Source organism: Periplaneta americana, chromosome 7 (assembly GCF_040183065.1).
Source record: "Periplaneta americana isolate PAMFEO1 chromosome 7, P.americana_PAMFEO1_priV1, whole genome shotgun sequence".
NCBI classification, from domain to species: domain Eukaryota; kingdom Metazoa; phylum Arthropoda; class Insecta; order Blattodea; family Blattidae; genus Periplaneta; species Periplaneta americana.
Window position 1 is genome coordinate 121793263 of NC_091123.1, and position 26717 is coordinate 121819979.

General features: G+C 36.3%; 1 protein-coding gene across 1 annotated transcript; it reads left to right on the forward strand.

Moving 5' to 3' along the window:
- Window positions 1-25915, forward strand: LOC138703413 (lipase member H-like). The gene is made up of 7 exons (XM_069831251.1): window positions 1-156; window positions 4196-4364; window positions 9334-9485; window positions 15033-15284; window positions 18582-18773; window positions 23300-23456; window positions 25490-25915. The coding sequence occupies exons 1-7, from the start codon at window positions 99-101 to the stop codon at window positions 25524-25526; spliced, it is 1017 nt and encodes a 338-aa protein (XP_069687352.1). The 5' UTR covers window positions 1-98; the 3' UTR covers window positions 25527-25915.
- The last annotated feature ends 802 nt before the right edge of the window (window positions 25916-26717 follow it).

Below are 26717 nucleotides of genomic sequence, written 5' to 3' on the forward strand. Positions count from 1 at the left end.
CAAGCGTAATCAATCTCAGATAACAATCCTTGCATAGTAATTCTATATAACTTGGCAAGAAGCTTCCAAGCGTAGTTGAAAGGAACCAACTCTCAGAAATGGCTGAATGGTACGCACCGGTTTTCCTCGCGATTGTTATCGCGACTTCAGCATCAGGTAGGATCACAACTCATGTTCATTTATGGGTTTCTTCTCATCTTTACGTATGAAATTTTGTGACGAAATTCATCATTTTTCTTTTACCACAAGGAGTAGATTTGTTGGCATCTTCCATCCTCAAGAATATGCGTCTTGGTCTTGGTCTGCCTACGTTCCTCTAGCCTCAATTGATTTATAGTTAAAACTAGTATTATGGGATTTAATCGATTAATCGATCAATTTCTGTTGTAAGATTACTCGATCAAAAATATTTATTCGAATAATCGAGTAGATTAAAATTAATCGCTTGTACTTATTAATTATTTATTATTTTGTTAATGCAAACTCAGATTAAAAATTCCGACAACATTCGGCTCTCAGAATTTGCTTACTTCAAAGCACAATAATACCGTTATTTTGTAACTGTAAAGCAGATAGCAGGTAGAATAGTGCAAATCTTAGCATAAATACTTCAGAAAGAGATGAAGATATGAAGACAGTGACCTGGTTTACCTCTATTGAAGGCTGAAACACAATGCCAAATCCTTATTAAGTTTCATGGTTTTCCAAGAAAACCTACTAGCATATGAAGTACATACTTTTTCTGCGTTCGTCCCCCTCATCTCTTAACCATAGCTAAATTCTGTGCAAGCGAGAGAGTAACTATCTTCTTCTCTCTCTAAAATTTTGTAATCCGATTACAATAGGGGCCAGTCTGCTGTTCTGTTGCAGTTTCTTTATTGAGGTTGTAGCCTAGATGAAGCTTGTGTGTTTAGCTCGCAAAAGAAAGAAATCAGATTTCTGTGGTCTGTGAAAAGTTGTGTCATATGAGAATTTGAGAGGTAAACTCGGTGAAACGTTTGGATTTAAATTGAACGATCGTGGAGAAGTGCTTGACAGAAAAAAAAAAAAGTTTTTTTTTTCGTGTTTAGTGATGCAGGAAACATTGTTACTAAACGTAAGTTGGCATAGGCACTGTCATCACTTACTTACTTACTGGCTTTTAAGGAACCCGGAGGTTCATTCCCGAGCTCACATAAGCCCGCCATTGGTCCCTATCCTGAGCAATATTAATCCATTCTCTATCATCATATCCCACCTCCCTCAAATCCATTTTATTATTATGTTCCCATCTACGTCTCGGCCTCGCTAAAGGACTTTTTCCCTCCGGCCTCCCAACTAACACTCTATATACATTTCTGGATTCGCCCATACGTGCTACATGCCCTGCCCATGGCAAACGTCTGGATTTAATGTTCATAAATGTCAGGTGAAGAATACAATGCGTACTGTCATCACTAATATTGAGAATTATACGCACTTAAGATCCTAAAATATTTATGCGAATATGAACTTTAAAATGCCAAAATATGCACTAAAAGTTGAAGAGTCACTAAACTACCATAGTATAGGATCCCATGAAAAAACTAAACACTAGCCATAGAATGGGAAATAATTAAATTACTGGGCATAAAGAAAATCCCTCATTTTAATTTTTTAGTTATTACCTTATTGACTACAGCTAATTTGAAGAAAACCAATTTAATACAGAGAATTCATTTTCTTTCATGACTGCATGAATCTTCGTGACACAATAACATTTTCCATATTTTCAGGATCCAACTTATTTCTTCTACCCTTAAAAGTAAACTTGCGCACAGACAAAGTTCTTTTTCTACGATAGTGCGTAAAGTAGCATTTTACTCACTGTTATCAGTGCCTAAAGTGAACCTTTAAAACACTAGTGCGTAAAAAAGTAAGTAATCACTTTAGGCACTGCTATTCATTTTACGCACTGCCAAAGAAAATGTAATATTCAATGTCCAAACTTCATTCAGTAAAAAATTAATGCATTACCTCGATCTTTCATTACTTAAATATTACACGTAACACAAATTCATTCATTATTCATTCATTCAAGGATAGATCTTTCACTTTAAACCCAACTTTCTTCAAACTTTCCTATTTTCTGCCTTCCTCTTTGCCTCCTCACAATATGATCCATATACCTTAATGTCGTCTACCATCTGATACCTTCTTCTGCCCCAAACTCTTCTCCCGTTCACTATTCCTTCCAGTGCATCCTTCAGTAGGCAGTTGCTTCTCAGTCAGTCAACGTGCTTTCGTGCCTGCTGTGTCTTGTTCCCAAGATCATAGACTGTGTTTGAGCTCTGAATTGAATTGAAGTTGGGGAAGGAGCACTACGATTCAGCACTACAACCTTTCAAGATCTCTTACGCTAACCCTCAAGCTAGACGCATTCCCAAATCCACGCTGACTAACTACACTAAGGTTCGCTGCGCACCCAGGTTTCCAGCAAATCCACTCGTCCCTACATAAGGTCAGTACCTTCGCCAGCCAGCGTTCGGGGTATGGTATGAAATGACGACGAAATGCAGAAATGTTGACGGAATAATGTAGATGGCCAATATGGGGAAATAAAACAATCCCGAGAAAATCTCAACTGCAACCTTGTGTGCCAGAAGTGTCACTGTGGATTTTTCAAGCTTATCTTCAGGTCCTTCAGAACACAATGCTCATGGAGAATGTACCCCTCACGATGCGAAGGGATATGTGGTTCCAGCCTGATGGAGCTCCACCGCATCTCACCCTTGCTGTGCTAGCAGAGCGGTGGATAGAGAGAGGGATTCCCATTGTCTGGCCAGTGCGATCGCTTTTTTCTTTGGGAGCATGTAAAGAGTGTGGTGTATAACACCCCAGTCGACATCACAGACAGAAACTTATTGTGCTAATATACGCTGTCTTTGACCAATATCACCATAGAAACTACATGTTGGAGAAAAATCGACTGTCAATGTTACAATGATGTCATGTATACAATGCGGTTCAGAGTGGATACTTTGAACACTGCTGTAAATAGTGTGTAGAATTGTAAACTGTACAATACCTGCTGTAAACTGTATGGAAGTACATTAAGTAATTCGTTGTGACGGAGAAAATGGGTTCTCGGACAAAAAACGGTTTTCCATAACAGATCTATCATCCCTCTAAGTTTGGTGAAGAGATCTTGAATCACTGTAGTTTTTATTTATGAAATGACGTTGAGATGTAGCCATGACGGGGATCATTAATATTAATTTTTTCTATAGGGAAACTTCCCATTCGACTTACAAGGAACATTTTTAATAAGTTAATTTCTAAAGCAAGGTAGAAGCTTCATGTATTAGTGCATAATCGTTGGATTCCATTTATTTTGTAACTTTTAATTAATATGACTAATAATAACCAATTTCTGATGAATAAATTTCGTATGAGATTATTCACACAAATTGAAGTATTTTAGAGACCTATCAGCAACTTAGAAATGTGAGCCGATAATACAACTTGTATTTTTTTAATCCAGGTGTTCAGAATATCCATGAGACACGTATTTTGATCAAAGTTAGAGAAAAAGGTTAAAAATGTGTTATTTTGCGTCCAAATTCACCGTTGGCAAGGAGTGACCAATAAATTTTACCTGAAGTCCTCTATTAGGGATAGAATTCTTCTACATGCCGTAAATCTACAACACGGAATCCAAAGCTTTATTTTCCTCCCGAGGAAGTCCTCTAATTTTACCGCCCTTTAAAGTCCGTCGACCTTCGTCGGGCTTGAACTCACGAATGTCGGATAAAGCGACTAGCATGGTAATCACTATATCACAGGCTATGACTGTATCTATTGGCAAGCGGATAGATGTTAAAACTATTGATCTCTACTATGTGGTAAGAGAAGAAATTGTACGAATTAAGAATGACAAGAGATGGGAGATCTTGTCACACTAGAAAGCTCAGATTTTGTAAATGTCCGTGGCCATACATCTAATTCCGTTTTTCTTCTTTTGTCGTGGCCATTTTAAATACAGTCGTGGATCCGAACACTATCGAAGGCAAGCATGATTCACAGGGGCGACATGCTGAACCCACATTGTCGATGTCCGTTCAATGTGAAGTCCAAAAGAAGTTCAAGTATGAATTCAGAGTAATGCCCCAATAGGTATATAAAAACTCTGGAGAAAAGTAAAGCACGTGATTGTTTATTTCTTCTTCATTTACAGGTGCGAGTGTTAGGAGTCCGCCTTCGCATCTAAAACTGGACAATGTGCACGTCCCGTGGATGTTAATGCCTGATGATGAAGGAAAACTTCACGTTGCCTATCTGGTGGAGACTTCGCCACGAGAATCAACAAATATAACAGAAGAAGTCATACTCCTCCTCTACACAAGGTAGTTATTTAAAAGCTAAAGACACAGAGCAATGGCCTCCTACAGAAAGTAGGGAGTTCTATTCTTCTCACGTGGTGAACCAGTTAATGAGAGATATAACATGTTTTGTAGATAGTTTCAATAATTATTTAATGTTCACTTTCCTCATGCTGTTATTTTAATATATCTTATTTAATGATAGACCTATTAAATACCATTTTGTTTTCATCTAGCTCACTGCAGTGCGTCTCTATAAAGAACGGTCCCTGGCCACTGATATCCAACTCCTCACTGCTCCTTTCACAAATACTTAACACATCTCTGGTACAGACGACCTCTCTACCGCTTTCCTAGTCTGTTGTCCCATACTGTTGTAGCGTAGGCTCACTTCCCTTTTACATCTTCATCACGTGGCCTTTCCACTTCTTCTTCAGCTACCATGTTTGTTCCGCTGTAGCCTTCATGTCGATTGTTCTCCTAACTTTCTCGTTCCTTATTCTATCACTTACAAGCAAACATTCTGATGGGAGCAGATAAAAAAAAATAAATTTTTTTCTTCAACCATATTAAATAACGTCAAAAGAAGTGCTGATACAAATTTGTCCACTCGACCGTAATTACGAGGGCCATAAAAAAATAAGTTCGCCAGGAGCCGTTGACAGAAAGAAAACACAATTTCATTGGAAAAATTTATTGGAACACACACCAATCAAACTCTGCTTTCGATTCCAAGCGGCTGACTTCTACGATACAAGAATACAAAAATTGATCCCATGGAATGACAAATTTCTCAATTCCAGTTGACAAATAGCGCAACAATTGCTGTATCTCTTTCAATAAATCTTTCCATGCAATTGTGCTATTTTTCTGTAAACGGCCCCAGGGAAAATAACTTTCTGGACGGCTTCGTAATTGCGGTCAAGTGGACAAAATTTGTGTAGGCACTTATTTTGACATTATTAACATGGTGGAAAAAAATTAACTTTTTTATCTGCCCCTATCAGAATGTTTGCTTATCAGACGAACGCGCTATATGCTCCTTTCCATTTTTCTCTTGAGCCACTTGAATTAATCCGATATACTGTTTTGTGAATCATCATATCTGGCACAATATACAGTAACATATTACAACACAACTTTCCAATACATCTTTGTTTTCAAGTTAAAGCTAAGAAATCTGTCTTGTCATTATGTATTTCAAGCCGTCCCCAACCAAATTCCCGAACCAAAAATTCCGAAATATATTTTGCAGAGTACACTTTTTCCCGAATCGGTTATCCCAAACCCATATTCCCTAATCTGATTCCCCGAATGGATATTTACTCGAATTGGTTATCCCGAATCTCTTTTGTGCAGTATCATTGATTAAAAATAGATTTGTAAGTTTCTGTGGCAGCATAATACAAAAATGTCTTAATGTTGTTATGCATTTCACAAAGTCAACATTTCAAAATCTTCAAGTATACGTGACACAATTCTAAAAGTTGAAATGGACAACAGACCTAGAATTATAAACTACAGAAAAAGAAGCACTAAGTTGTTATTAAATGGTTACATTTATTACAAAAGTAGAAATGAGACACAAGGAAAAACTTATTGGGATTGCAAGAAACTGAGACAGAGAGAGTGTAATGCAAGAGCCTTTCCGGTAAGCCAAGATACAAGAGTTCAAGTTATTATAGGCGATGTGAACTCTCCACATTCTCACAGAGAAGATACTGATGCTGACATTGTAAAAGCAAACCTGAAACGTAAGGAAAACGAACATACTGAACTAAACACTGGGCAAATTTTGAGAAATGAATAACATAAATTTATTTCACGTATTTTAACACTGCTACCGAAACGTCAAGATTTGAAGAATGTTATAAGGAAGGAAAGATGATAAATCTACCAGGCAATCCAGTATCGCTAACACTACTTCAGAGATTCCAGAGAGATTGAAAAAAAAACCTTTCAAGGCGATAAGTACTTGGTAGTTTTTATGAAGGTGAAGAGACTGAAACTCGCTTATGAATATAAAAAGGAAAAAAGAAGATTAGATTACATCAGATGCTTTGAATGTAATTTTTCGTTGTAGAAGTCCTCTTTTAAAAATAGCGTTCTAGACCGTAATTATTCAATAGTCACTAAATTTTTATATTTCGTCGGGATTATTTTTCCGGAAAAAATGATTTCGGGCAAAGTCATTCGCAAATTAGATTCGGAAGAAAATCTTTCGGGAGAATGGGTAATCGGGAAAATGGGTTCGGGAAAATGTCCGGGAATCATTTCAAGCTCCAAACTTTTCTCCAGGCGATTCCTATTTTTCCTCTTATCTCCCTGGAGCCGTCTCTCAACATTGAGATGTTCAGCACTATATACATTTTTGTACTCGTCCACATGTTCTATACAAGTATTATCTATCTTTATCTGTCCCTTGTCCGAATTTGTCACCACTTTTATTTCCAACGGATTCATTTTTAACCCTACTTCTTTGCTGTATTTGTTCAATTCATTCAGAATGCATTCTAACTCCGGAATTGACTTAGCGAACAGTATTATATTGTTCACGAAACGCAGATTGGACAGCTTTGTTCCATTTATATTAAGTTCAATTTCATTTTCTTCCCATTTCAACTTCCAGAATATCTTTTCTAATATACATGTAAATACTTTGGCCAAATCGGTTCGGCTTGTTTCATCCCTTTTCCCAGTTTAAATGTTTTCCTTTTATTCCTGTTCTCACTTTGGTGTAGCTCTTCATATACAAGTATAATTTCCTATCATGTCTTATACTAGGGAGGATCGGAAAGTAACGCACAACAATTTCTTTACGGTATATGATTTTGGTTAGGACGTTCAAAGTTGACAGATATTTAGTTTGAATATTGCGCTACAGACAGCAATGGCTGATTAGGTGTCACCCTGCCGGAACGAACGGTAACTACTGAGTAAAAATGGAACGTGAGCTAGCATCGTCTACATATGAAGAGCAGCGAGGTTTAGTCCGTTTTTCTGAGCAAAACAAAAAAGTCCGAGTGAAACCCACAGGGAAATGTTGAAGGTGTATGGTGCTGATTGTCTGGACTGTAGCAAATCTCCAGATAGTGCAGGTTCTTCGAAGAGGGCCGAGTAAATATTCCCGACGAAGCACGTTCCGGCCGACCAGTGACCGCTGCAACACCATCCAATGTCAGAGGCATTGAGGCGGCAGTCACCTATCCTACAGCCCAGACCTCGCACCGTCTGAGTTTCACCTCTTCGGACCAATGAAAAAATTTCGCATGAAGAAGAGAAATCAGTCGTTCGCAGATGGATATACTTTCAGAAAACGGAGTTTTATAAACGAGGTATATTGAATCTGGTGTCACAATGGGGAAAATGTGTCGAGAGACTTGATTCCTGTGTTGAAAAATAGGTAAAATTTGTAGCTTTTTTCTGTATTATTTCGATTTGCTTACCTGATAAATACGTTGCCACAAAAAATTGTTGTGCATTACTTTTCGATCCTCCCTCCTATATTTCTTTCAAGACCTGTTGATTTCAGACTCTCTTTTCAAATATTAACAAACCATAAATTGGAGAAGTGAAGGGGAAGTAGGTATAATGTAGAGATGAACAAACCTAACTGGCTCACGCTTGCTGTATTCGTTGAAGTTGTCCTTCGAGTCTCGTCTCGTTATTCTCGTGCGCTTCGAGTCTTGCTCATCATTCTCGAAATAGCATTTGGTCGGTGTGGAAAGATTTCGTAACTTTGAATAACATACATCATTGAAATAAATAACATTAGAAATGATTAACTGAGATAAAAAGACAAAACAAAACAGTATCGTAGTTGTCAAAATGTTCTGGTTCTATTGTCAGATATTATCTAAAGTTATATAAATATAAAAAATAATTCACAAAAATATTTGCATTTCAAAGAAACATAAAACATAACGTCAAATTAAAGCGTTAATACATATTTGATTTACTTGAAATTATACACTTGATCTCAAACATACGAAAAGAAAAATCCTAGCCTTTTAACAAGGTCTAGTAGCCTTTTAATAAGGCCTAGTAATTATACAAAGATTGGGGAACGTATTATTATATACTGAAGGATAGAGATTAAGTTTCAAGTAGGCTAATTGATTATTATTTAAACGTATATAACAGTTGGCAAAACAGCTAAAATTTCAGTCTGGTCTGTGAGTATAAACAACTGTGACGATTCAAGACTGTTTGACTTTCGAGACTCGACAATTTCTGAAGTCTTGAAACGCTCACAAGCAGTCTTTACGTCAACGACGCGATGTAGTCAATATTGTCGTGCGGGTTTTCGGCTTTGCGGTTGCTGTTAGTCTTGCTTCCTCGATCGTTGTTCAACTCTAGTATAGTGCATTGAAATCTAAGAGGCGCTCAACATATTTATGATCACTGATAAAATTTGAGATCGCTCAAGTACTCAAAAACCTCTCGTAACGAACAACATCTGATTGAATTTTCATAATTACTAGCGTATGAGACTTTTTATAGTCAATATTTAGGTTGCCTGTACTAAATTTCGTGTTGACTTAATAGGATACTAAGTTCTACACAATATCTTAAATACACTGAAATAATTTTATTAATCTGTTACGTTAACAGGCTAATATTAAGATAAAGAAGAAAAATTCCGTGATGCATTTAATTTTTAATACGACTCAACAAAATAAACTCTGTCGCTTGAAACATTTCTAGACTCTAATTTAAATATTATTTTTATTTTTTAAATTCTCTATTTACAAATTATAATTCGTGCTGATCTAGAGCAAATGAACGTTCATCACCGTCGAAGTGGAAGCTAGGGGCATATTTTCTGCTTCTCACAAATATCTATGTGTTGATATTTTCAACAATGCCCTTCGAGATACATATTGGAAACAGGCGATGTTTACGTCAATTTCTCGTCTTTAATGACAGAAAAGCACAGAACAATAACTGGATAATATTTAGTGATACTCAATGTGATTTTTATTTCTCGTAGATCAAATGCTGCCACTGGTCCATACAGATTATATGCAAATGACGTCAACAACCTGAAGGCATCGGGATATGATCCAAGTCATCCGACGGAGATACTGATCCATGGCTTTACAAGCAACGGTCAAAGTTCTGTAATAATCGGCAGCAAAGACGGTAAGCTTCCTCTTTTGTTCTTTCTACGCAAGTAATCCATATGACAATGAAAGTAATAATGATAATAATAATAATAATAATAATAATAATAATAATAACAGTAATAATAATAATAATAGTAATAATACAAAATAGAATTTGGATAAAATTACATAAAATAATACACTTATAACCGAACTAAGAAGAACTGAAGCTTGTATCGAAATAAACGACCGCCATTTTCAACAATTTATTTAAATATCCAGATTACAATTATTTTTCAATATAAATGCATTCTCCATATTACATTAAAATGTGTTACAGACAGTATACTACTGGGTGTTCATTTCAAAGTGTGTCATGACGTCACTGTTGTTGGGTCACCGATTTGAAGCGAGTTTCAGCTTATATGTTAGAGAAGTTGCCTATTATTTAAGGCGTTCTTCAATCTGAACTTGAGAACGTGTACGGTATAATTGAACGTCGTAGCAACAGATGGCGGTCTGTACGGTCTGTGTGCTACCATAACCTCTTTCGAACTGTGTTTTGCACCGGCAAGTCGTACGCAGGGTATTTGTTATCATCGGTTGCGTACGGTAACATTCCACAACACAAATCAAATGCTCCGTGTCCATGTTGACCGTCGAAGTTAATGTCAACAAATACGTAAGTAATCGTCTTAACCCTCTCCCCATATCCCGACAGTACGTATTTCCAAACAGTTCACATTCCTGCCACTACCGGCGTTGCCGTACGTATCGGTACGTACTCTTCAGAATGAACGCCGTACTTGCTAGGCAGCTTCTCTGCCTCATAGGTTATACACCTCTGCGGAAGTGTAGGAAGATTGAATTCTCTAGGCTCATCGGCTAGCCACATGACGGCATACAGCGAGCCATGATACACTTTGAACTGAACACCCAGTATACAGTGCATTAGGAATACGTCCGCCTGGATAGCTCAGAAAAACACTTATTGTTAATACTGTGTACTATATTTTGATTAAATATAAAGCAAACGAAAATTATCAAACTCAAAATCGTAATATTTCCTAGTTTACGTAAATGGATGCAGTACTTTTCTTCCGTCCTATACTTAGTAAAGTAATTTGTTTGTATTTTACTCCGGGTGTGGAAGGAGGTAACAAACTGTTTCCGGTTCTCAACCATTAATCAAAAGGTATAGTCAGATTAATATTAGAAATGTAAGTAAAAAATGATGTCCCGGTACTTATGTAAGTAACTTATTAGACGTAGGTATGTTTAGAATCAATTACCGCTGAATTTACATCACATTAAAATACGTTATTTTATGGACACTCTAAACATTGAAATGCTTTGCGAGTAGGTCCTTCAAGATTTATTGTTAGCAGAGTTCTAACTATTTTTACTGAAAGGCGGTTTCTAATGCTAGTTTTTACAAGATCCATGCAACTAAATCCTCGCTCACAATTCACAGTATGCGATAGAATTATACAGGATATAAGAGAATAACTATTCCTAATTTTCTGATGTGATAGAGGACATGATAATAAAATTATTTCTTATTAAAGTAGTATCCGGAAATGCTTCGTATAAAAGACAGAGCTCATCATTCACATTATGGCTGCATTTATGTTTCAGCTGTTCTTGTTACCATGGTAATAATAACTGAAGTTAGTTTGTAATTGTATGTCACAAATTATCGACTGTGAGAGCTGTTTAATTAATTGCATAGTATTAAAATGGACCGGTATACAAATATTGAATTTGCAGACATGCATAAGCTGTTTGGAGCTGCTTACGGCAATGCTAATTTAGCAAAGCGAATCTATGAAGAGCAAACCCCTCAGCGCCATATTCGGGAGCTACTTGAATATATGTCTATTAATATTCGGGGAAATATGATCTTTCCATATGACGGTGGACCCGCACATTTCGGCTTAAATTCTCGAAATTATTTAAATGTACATTTCCCGAATCTTTGGATAGGGAGTGCAGGTCCAGTTGCTTGGCCGACACGTTCCCCAGATATGATTCCAGTTGATTTTTGTGTTTGAGGTCATATTAAATCAACTGTTTATGAAACACCCTTCGACACAGCAGAAGAATTAGTTACTAGAATTATTATTGCTTTGGCGATCTTCGTAACCGAACACAGATATTTCAAAGGATTCGTCGCTCAATCATACGGCGTTATACTCTGTGTGTCAACAATGGCGGCCGCAATTTTGAAGAGTTCCCATAGTTTGACAATGTCACTTACTTCACATCTGGTATTAGATAACTGTGTAACCATAGAAAGTAAATAAAATAAATTTCCAAGTTGAGATTCTTTCATTGTTTTCCTTCATACTGCAATCACTTGAAAACGAAGCATTTCCGGATATTACTTTATTAAGAAAAAAAGTATCCAATTTCATGCCCTCTGTCACATCAGAAAATTAGTAGTAGGCCTAGTTATTCTGTTACTTATTGTATAAATCAATTAGAAGTAATTGTTCACTTAACTTACATGAATTGCACCACTCTTTGAAATCCATTCCTGAATATCTATTGCTCAATATCTTTTTGAACATAGGCCTACCCATGACATTAGCATTTCATTTAAATTCAGATTCTCCAGAACTGATTTGTTCATACAAATCTCAGATTTCATTTTCTCCATTACCAACTTCGTTTCTGAAATCCAATGTGGTTGTCGCATTTACATTGAAAGTTTGTTGTATATTTAGAAGTCGAGTAGCAAAATGCGACAAATGTGACTGTGGCTTAAACACAGACTGAGATAATAAAAACAGTGTGACTAGTGGGTTGTTTTATGAGAAGGAATTGCTAAGATTCGGCTCTCCTATGACCTCGTGTTTAAATTGGAGGATAAGTAGTTAAATCGGGAGTGTAGATAACTTGGAGTAGAAGTTTGGAGAACTCGAAATTGAAGAGAGAGGAAATGAAATGTTCTACTGTTATTGAGTCGCAGCCAGGGTAAATATTTGAATGAGAGTGTAATATGGTCGAATCTGTGAGCATTGCTGATGAATTTGACAAACATTGTACACTCGCTGCAGCTTGTTCGAAGCGATAGTCTAAAAAATAAGCGTTTTGTGTTAACTTTATAATATATTGACGTCAATTGCTTTTTTTTAGAGTAGCCTACAAGATTTTACAGTGATATTACATACTCTTAGAAGATTAACTTCAAATTCACCAAAATATCCCGATCACCAAAGAATGTAGTATTGCTTAAAACTGCATTATCAGTTTTTTTTATTAGCCGCTGTCTACTTAGTTAAATAATAAAGAGATTTAAAGAGGTAGGGGACTACCCAGTAACCTCTGTTTATTTATTTGTGTATCAATATTCTGATTATCACTCTATTGTCAACTCTAATCTTACTGTTGGCATATATACTTCCATGGACATAATTAGCCTATACAGAGTGAACCTTAAGTAATGTTAATAATTTCAGGTTATTCTTTGAGATATTACAAACGAAGAAGTTTACTGATTAACTTCCCAACTTCTTTTCTGTGATAATATTTAGGAATTTACCTTAACTGGTGACTAGTTTCGAAGTGTTGTTCTTCATTGTCCAAAGCCTAGTGGAGATCCCGCGCTATCTTCTAGGCTATGGACTTCGAAACTAGTCGCCAGGTAAATTCCTAAATATTAACACCGGAAAGAAGTTGGGAAGTTATTCGGTGATATTTAAGTATTAAAAGTTTATATAGAAAAATGAAGAAATGTTTAATTCAATTTTCCTCGTTTTTGCTTCTTTTTGGAGATAAAAATTGTTTCATATGAAATGTTTCATATTACATACGGATCACCGTGTATAATTAGAAAACTTTCTTCCTTTTATTAAGCACCCATGTGCCTTACTTCACTTCAAGGCTCGTTACCAAAAGCTTTTTACACACTCTGTGGGTATAAATACGACCTCGTGTAAAAGTAGAAATATCGAGATCTGTTTTAGTTTAAATTAGTTACTCTGCTATAAACATGCTATCAGAACATGAAACACCATTGCGAAATCCAAATTATTTTAACAAAATATTAAAATGCTTCTATTAATCATACATCCAAGGAAACAAAGTGGCCTGCCGCGTTTTCTGAACTGAGCTCCAAACGGTACAGTTGTCAGTATAAATGAAGCACAATAACAGTTAAATCAAAACTAATCCTGATATTGTGATATACAAGAACATGTACCGTAATTTGTTGGCTGAAAAATAGATACTACAAATAAGTTAATATTAATATTATGCCAACCAACTTCAACGTTACACTCGTACTGGTGCATTCCTTGATAGCTGAATGGTAGCGAGTTAATATGGCAAGAAAATATTGCATGTTCGACTCCGGGACGTCTCTGTTTATTATTATTATTATTATTATTATTATTATTATTATTATCATTATTATTATTATTATTATTATTATTATTATTATTATTATTATTATTATTAGTAGTAGTAATATACTCGTATTTACGTACGCACTTAAGCCTACATAAAATCTTAGGATATCCCACCCTCTTATCCGACCTGAGAACTTAAACCTACAGTATGATTATTTAGTCCTGACAGTCGCCGACAATGTGCGCCTGGGTCAGGCGAGTCCATTAAGTTACGCCAAGGGGTGTTCAGGCTAGTCACTTGCATTCAGAGCGATCGGATGTCACGCATGCGGTAGAGCAGTGTGTTTCCAGTACAGTTAAGCTGTACTGCATTTCTTTACTGACCGCTCGCCCTTATCTCTACTCCGGAGCTCTCCCCACTACTCCTATTACTTCCCCTCTTTCGCGTCGCTGAGCTGTAAGGACTAAATAATCGGTCTGTACGTGCAGTTACAATACCCTACTCTTTTCCTACACACTCTTTCTCAAGCAACTTTCCTCAGTGGGTAGTAATTTTGGAAATTTTCGCTGATTAGTTTTTATTCTTTAGTATATTGAATTCCTTCTGACTGTGGTTCTCATTGTCATTACACTGTAAGTGTTAAATAGAAAGCTCTTTTTTATGATGCCGTTCAGTGTAAATTCATGTTTAGATCGTCTCGAAAATGTAATTATTCATTGTAAGGACTCGCATACCAGGACATACTGTAAAATGATTTTTATTTTTTTCCTTCGAACGAATTAAGTATATACTATTACTGTAAAAGTCTTTGACGTATTATAGGTCGTTCGTTTTCTCGTGAAAACAAATGCTTACGTGCGCCGTAGCACACAGTAAGAACCTTATGGTGAGGGTAAGTGAACTCGCTAGCATGCAAGTAGAAGCATAGCGAGGGATAGAAACTTTTCAGTACAATTTCTTTTTCCCCTGATGCGCAGGTAGGTTTCACGAGATACCGAATTGCCTATACATAATGGGGTAATACTTTACTATTGACCATGAATGACGTAATTCAATAAGAAAATATTTTTTCGCGAAGCGTTCTGGTACTATTTTATTTACGACTACACTCCTGGTTGAACTGTGATTCCGGAGAAATTGTCCAGCCAATTTATATTTCCATGAGTGTACTTTAAAGATATGAAAAACCTATAGTCCTAATATTTTATTTCTAATTACCATATTTCAGCCTATCTGTCCAAGGGGGAATACAACGTCATTGGGGTGGACTGGGGAGTGTTGTGCCCTTCTCCACTATACGTTGAGGCATGTCAAAATGCAGTGCTGGTAGGAGAGCTCCTGGCGGAACTGATCGAGTTCCTCGTGGCAGAAGGAGGAGCCCAACTACAGGACTTCCATGTAACAGGCCACAGCCTGGGGGCACAGGTTGCAGGATTCACCGGCAGCAACACCAAGTCGGGGAAGGTTGGCAGGATCACAGGTCAGTATATGAGATTACCGAGCCACAATATTACTGTTATTATAATCTATATATATAATTTGAACTGGTAATGGAAATTACAGGAAAACGGCTGAATAGATTTTAATGAATGACACGTCATTTTGAAGCTTGGCATCCAAAGATTTTCAGAAAAATAGTAACTTTCAGTGAAGGGTTAGTTTTCGTACATAATTTTCTATTTTCCAAAATCCATCTTTCGTCAGTTTTGAGAACTAATGGTATTTCAGAGTCGGCCGTGATTTCTGAATAAAACAAAACATACACTACAATAAACCTGCAATAAACAATATTACACAAAGGCCATGACCTGCAGAATTGCTGACATAATTATTTAGAGTTCAGATGGCTCAGATTCTCTGACGACATAACAATATCATAATGCCAAAATGTCGATCTTTATTCGTGTAATTTTTTGATAACGTGTAAAAATAATCTGATTCTCTGGTCTGTAGTTTTCCGAGTACAGTTGTGTATTGGATATTAAGAACTACAAAACTTAAGAATGTTTGATGACATTATTACCATTAAAAATGAAATATTAAGTTAAAGTTAATGCAATTATGTGAGTAGACCTATTTGTCACTAATTACACACATTAATGCTATATTGATGATATGAAAGTGAAATTTTTGAGGTTTTATATAAGCAGACACAGAGAAAGAATATTTTAAATTAGATCTTCATTTCTATAATTTACTGAGAGTTGCTATATATAATGTTACCAAAAACTGTAAAACTTACGTAAGGTAACAATATTGTTATTAAAATGAAATATTTTTATAGTTATTAATCAAGTGATGTGGGCCTTTTCATATATTTAATGACAGTGCGATATAGATATTTATATGTGTGATTCTCTAATTTTCCTAGGTAGTAAATGAGTCATACTTCCTACTTCATCTGCGTCTTTAAACTAAATCAAAATTAATTTAATATTTCTTTGGTTTAATCGAACCTGAAATTTTCTTAACTCTCACCTACAATCCACAATGACCTGAAATAGCTACTGCATTACTCCCACATGAAAAACTCACTGATCGTCCTAATATTGTTACTTGCGTTTTCGCATTGAACTCAAGAACTGAAGATGGATAGGTTCAAGGAAAAGTATTTGGCATAAAAAATATTCAGAGGGAGTATGTTTCACTATTATGATGCAAATAACTTTCAAAATGTGTGTATTCTTCATTGAAAATAAATCTGAACAATTTTTATTTGAACTTCTTATGGACTTAGTTTGCAGCATTTGCTGCACAAGCCACTAGTTGTTATGTATAACGGTGATTGAATACGGTGGCGACGCGTGCTTGTATCAACTGTTACTACTGGAAACACTTTAAAATAATGGTCATAATTGATGTACATTAAATAACTTCATAAATTATAATTTTATATTTGTTAAGCTCGTAGATCATGTAACATACTACTCTTCTGTAATGCACCACTGATCTATTCTCAAGAAATTTTTCATTCCGCCACTGGTGTTACCAAACATCCGTCATGAATACTACTTGTCGCGCGCCGGTCTCCGTCGACATCCCTCTGCTGGATGCGGTCTCAGGTTGAGAGAGGGGAAACGGGAATGACGGACAAGATGGACCGATGGCTATGGGAGGGTCTGATGCGAAGATGTAGGTGTAGTGCTCCGGTCTCCGTTGATGTTCTTCTGCTTGCTGTGATCACAGGTGGAGAGAGGGGAAACGGGAGTTACTGACAAGTTGTGCCGAAGCTTGTAGGGGAAGATGATTCGACGATGTAGAAAGAAAATATTCGGGTAAAGATATAGTTGTTTATTTAAGCAATTAGCGTTCTTCCCTAGTTCGTGGGCAGGGGAAACGGGAGTGGCGTTGAGAAAATCTAGAATATTGAAATTGTTGGCCCTATGACTTTGACTGAAACTAACTCGAAGATGTGCTCATGTCAGGACTGAAGATATGAGAGGGGTAACGGGATTGCCTGGGGAGAAATTAAGACAAGGGAGAGAGTAGCGATCGGGGTGGTATGAATTAAACGGGCTGGCAACGTAGAAAAGAGGAGAGAGGGAAAACGAAAGTGCCTGGGGAAAACTGAATAGAGTGTTTGCTCGAAAGGGGGTGCGAATTCAGTGGATAGAAGAACTGAGTGACGGCACGCAAGGATGGGGGGGGGGGGGGAGGTTCTCGCCTATCGAAGCTCTGCAAACCGTGACCCGCGATTTGACGACCGACGAGAACCAAACATTTTCACAGAGGTCAATTACATTTTGCTAAATACAATTCAATTATAATAAACTGAAACTAATGTGCACTGTTTCAACCTTAGTTAGTTTCCATTTGCGTAGTCGGGTATTGATCTTGGTCTTTTTGTGCATAGTTCTATGTGGTAGCGTTCACAGACTTTACTACACAATTCACATGCTTGGGTTGGGTCGTGATACGTCTTCTTGGTGATGGATTGCCAGTCTAGTCACGGCGTGCCGCAGTTCGAAATTTGGGGTCGTCCATGTTCGGTCTGTCATGGCTCCGGTGCCGTAGAACTCAGGCCATACTTCTTCTCTTTTCCTCTCCATGATCTTCAGTTGGTTTTCAAAAGCCTTGGTGTGTTGTAACAAATACCGAAGTTTGATGTCTTCTATTAGGAAAGGTTCTCTAGCTAGGAGATATACCATTTGTGATCTAGTTGTTTTTGATAATCCAAGTGCTCTTTTTAGATAGTATGTTGATTTTACCTTTTCTAATGCATTTAGGTTACTTCCTGTGAGATGACTCCATATAACCTCAATTCCGCATTTGTATAAATATTAATATGAAATTATTTCGGGATATATTCATATTGCACTTATGTAGTCTACATTAAAATATCATGTGATGGTAAATTCATTAAATTATATATATGTATATATATATATATATATATATATATATATATATATTGTGACTCTCTATTTAAACTCAGTTCAAAAAATTAATTAATTTTTATTGCCATGACTATTTTGAGCAAATATGAACTAAAAATTTTGAAAACTTTGACGCAAGGAGCCTTTTTAGTCACGCCAATATAACATATTTTAAAAAAATATACAATTTCAAAACTATTAGCCCTAATGGCACCTAATTTTGTACAGATGGTAATATTGTAGACCTGTTCATGTAGTTTAAATTACACAAATTTTGAATGAAAATTATGGAAGGTTTAAAAATCATAATGTCATTGTGATCGTGTCAGAAATATGTTGCAATAACTGCATTGCCAATTTTACATTCTGTAATTTAAAATAGTATTTATTTTACCTCGCAGGCCTGGATGCAGCCTACCCAATGTTTGGCAATGCGGACGCCTCTGGAAGACTGGATGCCACAGACGGTGTCCTGGTGGACGCTATCCACACCTGTGGTGGATCCCTAGGTTTCGAAGAACCAATTGCTCTCGTAGACTTTTACCCAAATGGTGGACTTAGACCGCAGCCGGGATGTGACAACGATGTGACTGGTGAGTTGGAACTATATACAAGTAATAATTGTCTTTATTAGGGTAATAGTTGGGAACTGACAACAACGATTTAAAAATAATGTTATTGTAATCACTAAGATTATAGATTTTCAATAATACAAGCCAGCGTACATTCCTGGGCAAGGATTGTGAAATTTATGCTGCAAAAAGAATTCATTCATTTACAGGTTTCTGCACTAGGACACGTCTCTCACTGCAAGCCCAGCACTCTTCAATCTATTCTCTTTTCCGTCTTTCTTAGTCTCTGCTTACGATCTATAGGCTATTTCTTAATGTTGTCTACCATGCGATATCTTCTTCTGCCCCGAATTTTCCTCCCGTTCACCATTCCTTTCGGTGGATCCTTCAGCTCCTTCTGAGCCATTTGACTTAACCAATTTCCTCTTTTTTCTTCCTAATCAGTTTCAGCATTATTGTTTCTCCCCCTCCCCAATTTTTTTTTTTTGTAAAAGCTTCATTTCTTATTCTGTCTGTCGTCGGGGAAAAATTATCCGAATTATGTTCTATTACCTCTTTGTAGTCTGAGAATAGTCCCTGATTTTAAATAAAACGTAAAAAAACATGCATTTTAATTGTGATAAAACGTTGAAATTGTCGACCTGGTTGGCGAGTTGGTATAGCGCTGGCCTTCTATGCACAAGGTTGCGGGTTCGATCCCGGGCCAGGTCGATGGCATTTAAGTGTGCTTAAATGCGACCGGCTCATGTCAGTAGATTTACTGGCATGTAAAAGAACTCCTGCGGGACAAAATTCCGGCACATCCGGCGACGCTGATATAACCTCTGCAGTTGCGAGCGTCGTTAAATAAAACATAACATTTAACGTTGTAATTAAAAAAAAAATACTCGTATTTGCCGGTAATAAGTATTTTAATGTCTTCAAACAACAGTTTGGGTCGCAAGTGATCTCATGCATAACTAATAATAATAATAATAATAATAATAATAATAATAATAATAATAATAATAATAATACTCACTTACTTGCTGGCTTTTAAGGAACCCGAAGGTTCATTCCCGCCCTCACATAAGCCCGCCGTTGGTCCCTATCCTGAGCAAGATTAATCCAGTCCCTACCATCATATCCCACCTCCCTCAAATCCATTTTAATATTATCTTCCAATCTACGTCTCGGTCTCCCCAAAGGTCTTTTTCCCTCCTGCTCTCAACTAACACTCTATATGCATTTCTGGATTCACCCATTCGTGTTACATGCCCTGCCCATCTCAAACGTCTGGATTTAATGTTCCTAATTATGTCAGGTGAGGAATACAATGCGTGCAGTTCTGTGTTGTGTAACTTTCTCCATTCTCCTGTAACTTCATCCCTCTTAGCTCCAAATATCTTTCTAAGTACCTCGTTCTTAAACACCCTTAACCTATGTTCCTCTCTCAAAGTGAGAGTCAAAGTTTCACAACCATAAAGAACAAGCGGTAATATAACTGTTTTAATAATAATAATAATAATAATAATAATAATAATAATAATAATAATAATCCAGGATGTCGGTCTCGGTAGTACAGTTGTTATAGCGCTGGTCTTCTGTGCTCGAGGTTGCGGATTCGATCTCGGCCCAGGTCGATGGCATTTAAGTGTACTTAAATGCGACAAGCTCATGTCAGTAGATTTACTGGCATATAAAAGAATTCCTGCGAGACAAAATTCCGGCACACCGGCGACGCTGATATATCCTTGGCAGTTGCGAGCGTTGTTAAATAAACCATAACGTTTTTTGAATGCGTGAAGCTACAGCCCTTGAAGTCCGACCAGCCGGCTGCTGGTCTCACGTTCACATGTCCAAGCAGAGGTGGACGATCGTCCAATCAGAATGGAAGTACAGTATCTTGTGGAAGATTTTCTAATTCCATGATTATTTGTGACTGAGGTTTCATATTTAGATGACGAATGTTACTGGGTTATAATAACTGGTGTATGAAAAATTTTGAAAAGTTAAATCTTTACATGTATCTACAGAGAATATGTTACAAGTATCGGTATGCAGAATAATGTCTTATTCATTTATTTTTCTTTAAGAAAAACAACTTTCAATTTTGTATTGTCCTCATTTTAAAGGACATCAAATTCAGAATCTTCTTATTTTCGTGACACTGTCAACTTATGGAATGATGTTTCAGCTACAAAAAAAAAACTCTAGGCAAGGTAGTTCAGAAAATACTGTTGATATAAAGTAAAGGTTTATGTTAATGAAATTAGATAATTTCACGTAATATTTTTTCTTCTAAATCCTCAATTACACAACACGTAAGAAATAGATATATACGTACATAGTTTTCTGCCCAAGGGCAGGTCTTTTACTGCAAATGCAGCATTCTAAAATATTCCCTAGTTTCCGCTTTCCACTTAGCTTCCGCATAATCTTAATGTTGTCTATCATATGACTTCTTCTGCCCAGAACTGTTTACCGTTCACCATTATTTCCATTGCATCCCTCAGTATCAGTTTCTTCTTAGCCAGTGACTCTGTCAATTTATTTTTTTTCTTCCTCATCAGTTTCAACATTATTCTTCCTTCACGTATCCAGCATAGTTTCATTTATTTTTTCTGTCAATTTCACATACTCAATTATTCTCCATAACCACATTTCAAATGCTTCCGGTCGCTTGTCTTCACTTCGTTGTAATTTCCATCTTCCTGCACCATACACTACCACAGTTAACACAAAACACTTCACTAGTTTGTGCCTTAATTCTTTTCCCAGAGGCCCACAAAAGGTGCTGCTTTTTCTATAAAAACTTTCTTTGCCATTGTTATTATGCGTTTGACTTATTAGTGTCTCACAAAGCCTCGCGATAGCTTAACACTGTCTGCTCGCGGGAACTGATCTGTTGGGTTTGGAAAATTGTCCTAGCCTAGAAATTGGCGTCAATAAATGAGGGCTGTTTATGTCACAAATTCCATTGTGTTTGGCTATTATTTTCTAAGCACGCCTAAAACTTGATGGTTTAGCTTACTGTACGTTACAAATGTACTGCACAAACGTCAACTTGTATGTTTATGGCTACTTGACGAGCAACAATAATCAAATAATGAGTGATAGTATAGAGCAGAAAAGTAAACTTACTACAAATTATTTTTAATTATTACTCATCTGGTGTTTTCATATCATTTGCAATTTCCTCCCACATTTTATAAACCATATTTTTGTCCTAATATTGTTTTAAAGTGGGATTGTAAAGAATGGGTCTTTCCTGTACTAAAACAACTAATTTATCCGCTTCGTGCTCCATTCTGAATAATTTACAGTAGTGGCAAAAAAAACCGGACCGACCCTTGTAGCTGATACAAAAGAATCCTGTGCTGTGTATTGTGGCAAACTGTGGTAATTTCAATATGGGTAGTGAAGCCAGAGGTATGTACTGCTATTTAATGTAAAAATACGCTGTTATCTTTGCCGAATAGAGGTAGAAATGTAATATTGATGCCAGATGAAAATTAAATCTGTAAGTTTCAGGCACTGAAGGAAACACAAAACGGTAAGAATCGAACAAATGCAATACATTTCATTGTTACAATTAATTATTATACAAGATGGATGTGTTTTGCGACTAGCAAAATTTGAATCTGTGACTCTGAAATCAGCTACAAGGGTCGATCCGGTTTTTTTCCACTACTGTACACTAAACAACAATAGTATCTGTGTCATCTAGTCTGCTGTCAAAAGATCTGAAAGTTAGCATTCATAAAACAGCTATATTACTGGTTGTTCTGTATGTTTGTGAAACTTGGACTCTCACTTTGAAAGAGGAACAGAGATTAAGGGTGTTTGAGAATAAGGTTCTTAGAAAAATATTTGGGGCTAAGAGGGATGAAGTTACAGGAGAATGGAGAAAATTACACAACGCAGAACTACACGCATTGTATTCTTCACCTGGCATAATTAGGAACATTAAGTCCAGACGTTTGAGATGGACAGGGCATGTAGCACGTATGGGCGAATCGAGAAATACATATATATTGTTAGTTGAGAGGCCGGAGGGAGAAAGACCTTTGAGGAGGCCGAGACGTAGATGGGAGGATAATATTAAAATGAATTTGAGGGAGATGGAATAAGATGATAGAGACTGGATTAATCTTGCACAGGATAGGGACCAATGGCGGGCTTATGTGAGGGCGGCAATGAACCTGGGGGTTCCTTAAAAGCCAGTAAGTAAGTATCTGCAAATAGTGTAAGCTTGCAATCGTGGACATGGCTACTCACGCATGCGCAGTACGCTGCAGCCATCCACAATCTTCTCGCGATCAAGTTCAAACATCATCCAATGTTGTCTCCTCGTATCTGTTTGCGACGGTCTAGTCGCGTGATTTTAAATGCATCACATCGTAAAAACATCAGCGAGAGTCAAGTACCAACAGAAAAAATGTTGCGTTGCGTTTGATACTGTGCGCACTCTCTAAAATTTATTTTAATAGAGACTTTCATCAATAAATTCAAAATAAATTAGTGAAATTTTGACCATGAAAAACAAATATTTTCTGTTCATGTAGGAAGTTGCAGTCATGGGAAATCAGTTTCATATTTCATAAACTCCATATTGAACGAGAAGGCCTACCCTGCCGTGGAATGTCTGAGTTTGGAGGAGGCTGAGAGCGGAACCTGCACAGGGACTTCAACCGGGTACATGGGAGAAGCTATACAGTACGGGTGAGTCTACCTACATCAACATAAAGCACAAGCATGTTCCCTGAAATAAAAGCTCACATCAGAATAATGAAATGGAATGTAATAGACTATGTTCCACAACAAGCCTATACAAATTATAATAAATATAACATTCATATACAGAATGTTTCAAGTTTAGTGTTTATAAATAGAGTATCTGTCCTTTGGTTCAAAGTTTCCTTAACTTAATATATCTATGTGTAAACTTCTGTGGTCAGGCAGCTGTAAGCAGTTTGAAACTACGAGATTCTTTTGTCATTAAATAAATTTAAAAAATACAAGATTTTCAAAAGGGCATATGATGTTAAATTATTTACTTACATGGTAGGTACATTAGTCTGGATACAGAATTTCAAGTACAATAAAGTTATAAAGTGACCAAACAAATTAATTTTACCTTCATAAAAATTCCAAACACTATAATCTCTTTACAAGAGTAACGAGCAATTTGTCAAAGTATGTCCTAAAGTCTAAATTACTAAAAATTCTCAAAATTAGGTCATCATATGAATGATAGGTGGATAATTCTCGAAACCGCAAGAAGTTATTTTTTGCGTAATCATATTTATAGCTATTCAAAAGATATATGTCCCCAAAATATACAACACTAAACCAGAAACATTTTGCTTATGTTTTGACACTGATACACCGAATATATACTTTCTTATAATACAAATTTAAACATGTCAATTTCGATTAAATCAATGGTGAACTAGGCAAGAAGTGTTCTGTTGGAAAATACCAGGTTAAAAGATATTAAAGAAACCGCAAAGTGGCAACATGGCGATAGTCAGAGCCGCTCACAGACTCCGGGTAGGCCGCTTCTTATCGGTGATACGCAGCGCAGTATTTGTAATTCGACACACCAAAGACTATTAACGTAAACTATTACTAAATATATTCAGTTAAAAACACATAGACTACTTTCCCAAATTAAGAAAAGACATACTTAAAATGTTTACCTTCTTGTTCCCTACATTTGTCGCACATGTCTAAGAAGTATAGGTCCTATCAATTGAAAATATAATGATATTTTAGAAGAGTAAAAACTGCACTATTTACCCGTCTGAACTTTTAGGGGGAAAATCTTACAACAAACAAACAAAACAAAGGAAAAACAGAGCGGAGTCGTGCTTAAGAAATTCCTTCACGTGTAAACCTAAGCTCTCACGGAATTAATCGCAGTCTTCCGAAGGGGACTTAGCATTTGGCAGCCAGTCATTTTTTTGTCTAAGACTTTACATTTTTCTTGCGTATGTGTAAACTAAAACTTTAATATCAGACATTATTAGAGATACAAACATGCAATTTTTACAGCACATTCCCAAGAGATCATGAAAAAGATTTCCTGGGGTAGAATTTTGATACTTAAAATATATAGAGAGATATCTAAATTTTAATACGTATGTATAGACCTATAAATACATTACTCAGTTAAAACACTTCCCATGCAAATATTAAAATTATGCTTATCCAATTTGTAGAACAATCCCTTGTGATAATTTTATGCTCGAAATTCTAATCTACTATAAAAATTATGACATATTAAGTGTCAGACATACCACTGCATTACACTACGAGGGGGAGCCATAAACAGACACCCAAAATATTTTTGAAAATATTTACACCGTGTAAATGTAGCACTTAAAGCATATATGTTACCCACAAAACATAGTTCTATAATGTTGATAAGGAAAAAAAAATTCAAATTTCACTATCCTTCCCCCTTAATAAATTTTTACGTTAGGTGCAGTACACAACTATTTATCAATTTATTACATATTCATATACATAACTAATTTTGGCTACAAATTAATCTTCGTGCGGACATATTTCTCATTTTCATATTACGTAACATCCAGACTAGTTGCGACACTGATAGGCTGAACACAGTCTGGTATTGCAACTTTCAAGATATGTTAAGTTAAATAAATTTTGAATTAGATAAGAAATACGCTCTTGAAAATTAAACCTAACTACGATGCTAACAGGTTGTGTGTTTTCTTATATTGCAGAAATCCTGGATTGTACTACACAGACACAACTCAATAAGATCCAGTTTATAGCGTGGGATGAAGGCAAGAAGTATTTGATGCATCTTACTGAAAACACGTTTCAACAGACTTCAGTGCCATAATGTAGGAATATACTTCAATATGCAGAACGGTTATTTCATTTTCAGAAGTGACTACTTACAGGGGACGCCTTACTTCCGGCAATTTCTGTGTAATTACAAACCTATAATTTCTATTTTTAAGTACCGGTAAGCAATGTTTCTTGCTTTAATTAGTTTCTTCGGTAAGTGTGTTCGTGACTTACGAGGTAGAAATGTGGCCTAGTATGTAGTCACATTCTGTAATCATGTTGAATGAAGTTTGAAAGGTCATCACTCCTGTGCTCGCAAAAAATATACAAATAAAAGCATTTACATTTTCGTCAAAGTGCAGCTTTTTTGTGTTCCAATATCACCCAACCGTACCACACATTCCAAACCTTTTGAGAGTTACAGAGACTATCGTAATTTAGATCTGTTGATATAAAATAATTGACGAAATTAATTCCCAACTCTGTCAATAGGAAAGAAAATGGCGTTTGAATTTAAGAAATACTTTGAAGATTTTCTGATGGAAACACCAATATTTCGGCAAACTGACTTCAAAAACTTCGTATTACCCTTCGATTACACTTGGCAACACATTTTTTTTTTTCACAAGAAAACTGAATACTGATTCTAGTGCAGTTTTTTATTCTGATTTCAAATATGATTTCTATCAGGTATAGTTTTTTCGATCACAATCACTTTTTATATAATATACTTCCATATATCAGACTTCCTTTGTTATAATTTTCAAATTATAATAAGTGATAATTTTTTATTAAACGTGGAAATTTTATTTAGAATAGGTAGGCAACACTGTGCAGGCTTATTCATATTCAGATATCAGCAGCAGCCAGATGATTGGCGATTGTTTATAGACTTTCCGAAGGCTGTACTTCTGCATTATGGTAATGAATTCCCATCAATACCTGTGGCGCATGTCACTGATATGAAAGAAACATATCAAAATTTGAAATTACTGCTAGAAAAAAATCCAGTATACAAAATATAACTGGAATATATGTGGAGATTTGAAGGTGATACCACAGTCTAGTATATACAGTCACGAAGCTTGAGTTGTGAGAGTGCTAGGAACAATAGACTGTGCCGGTACTATTTTGCATTATCTGTAATGAGGCAATCGT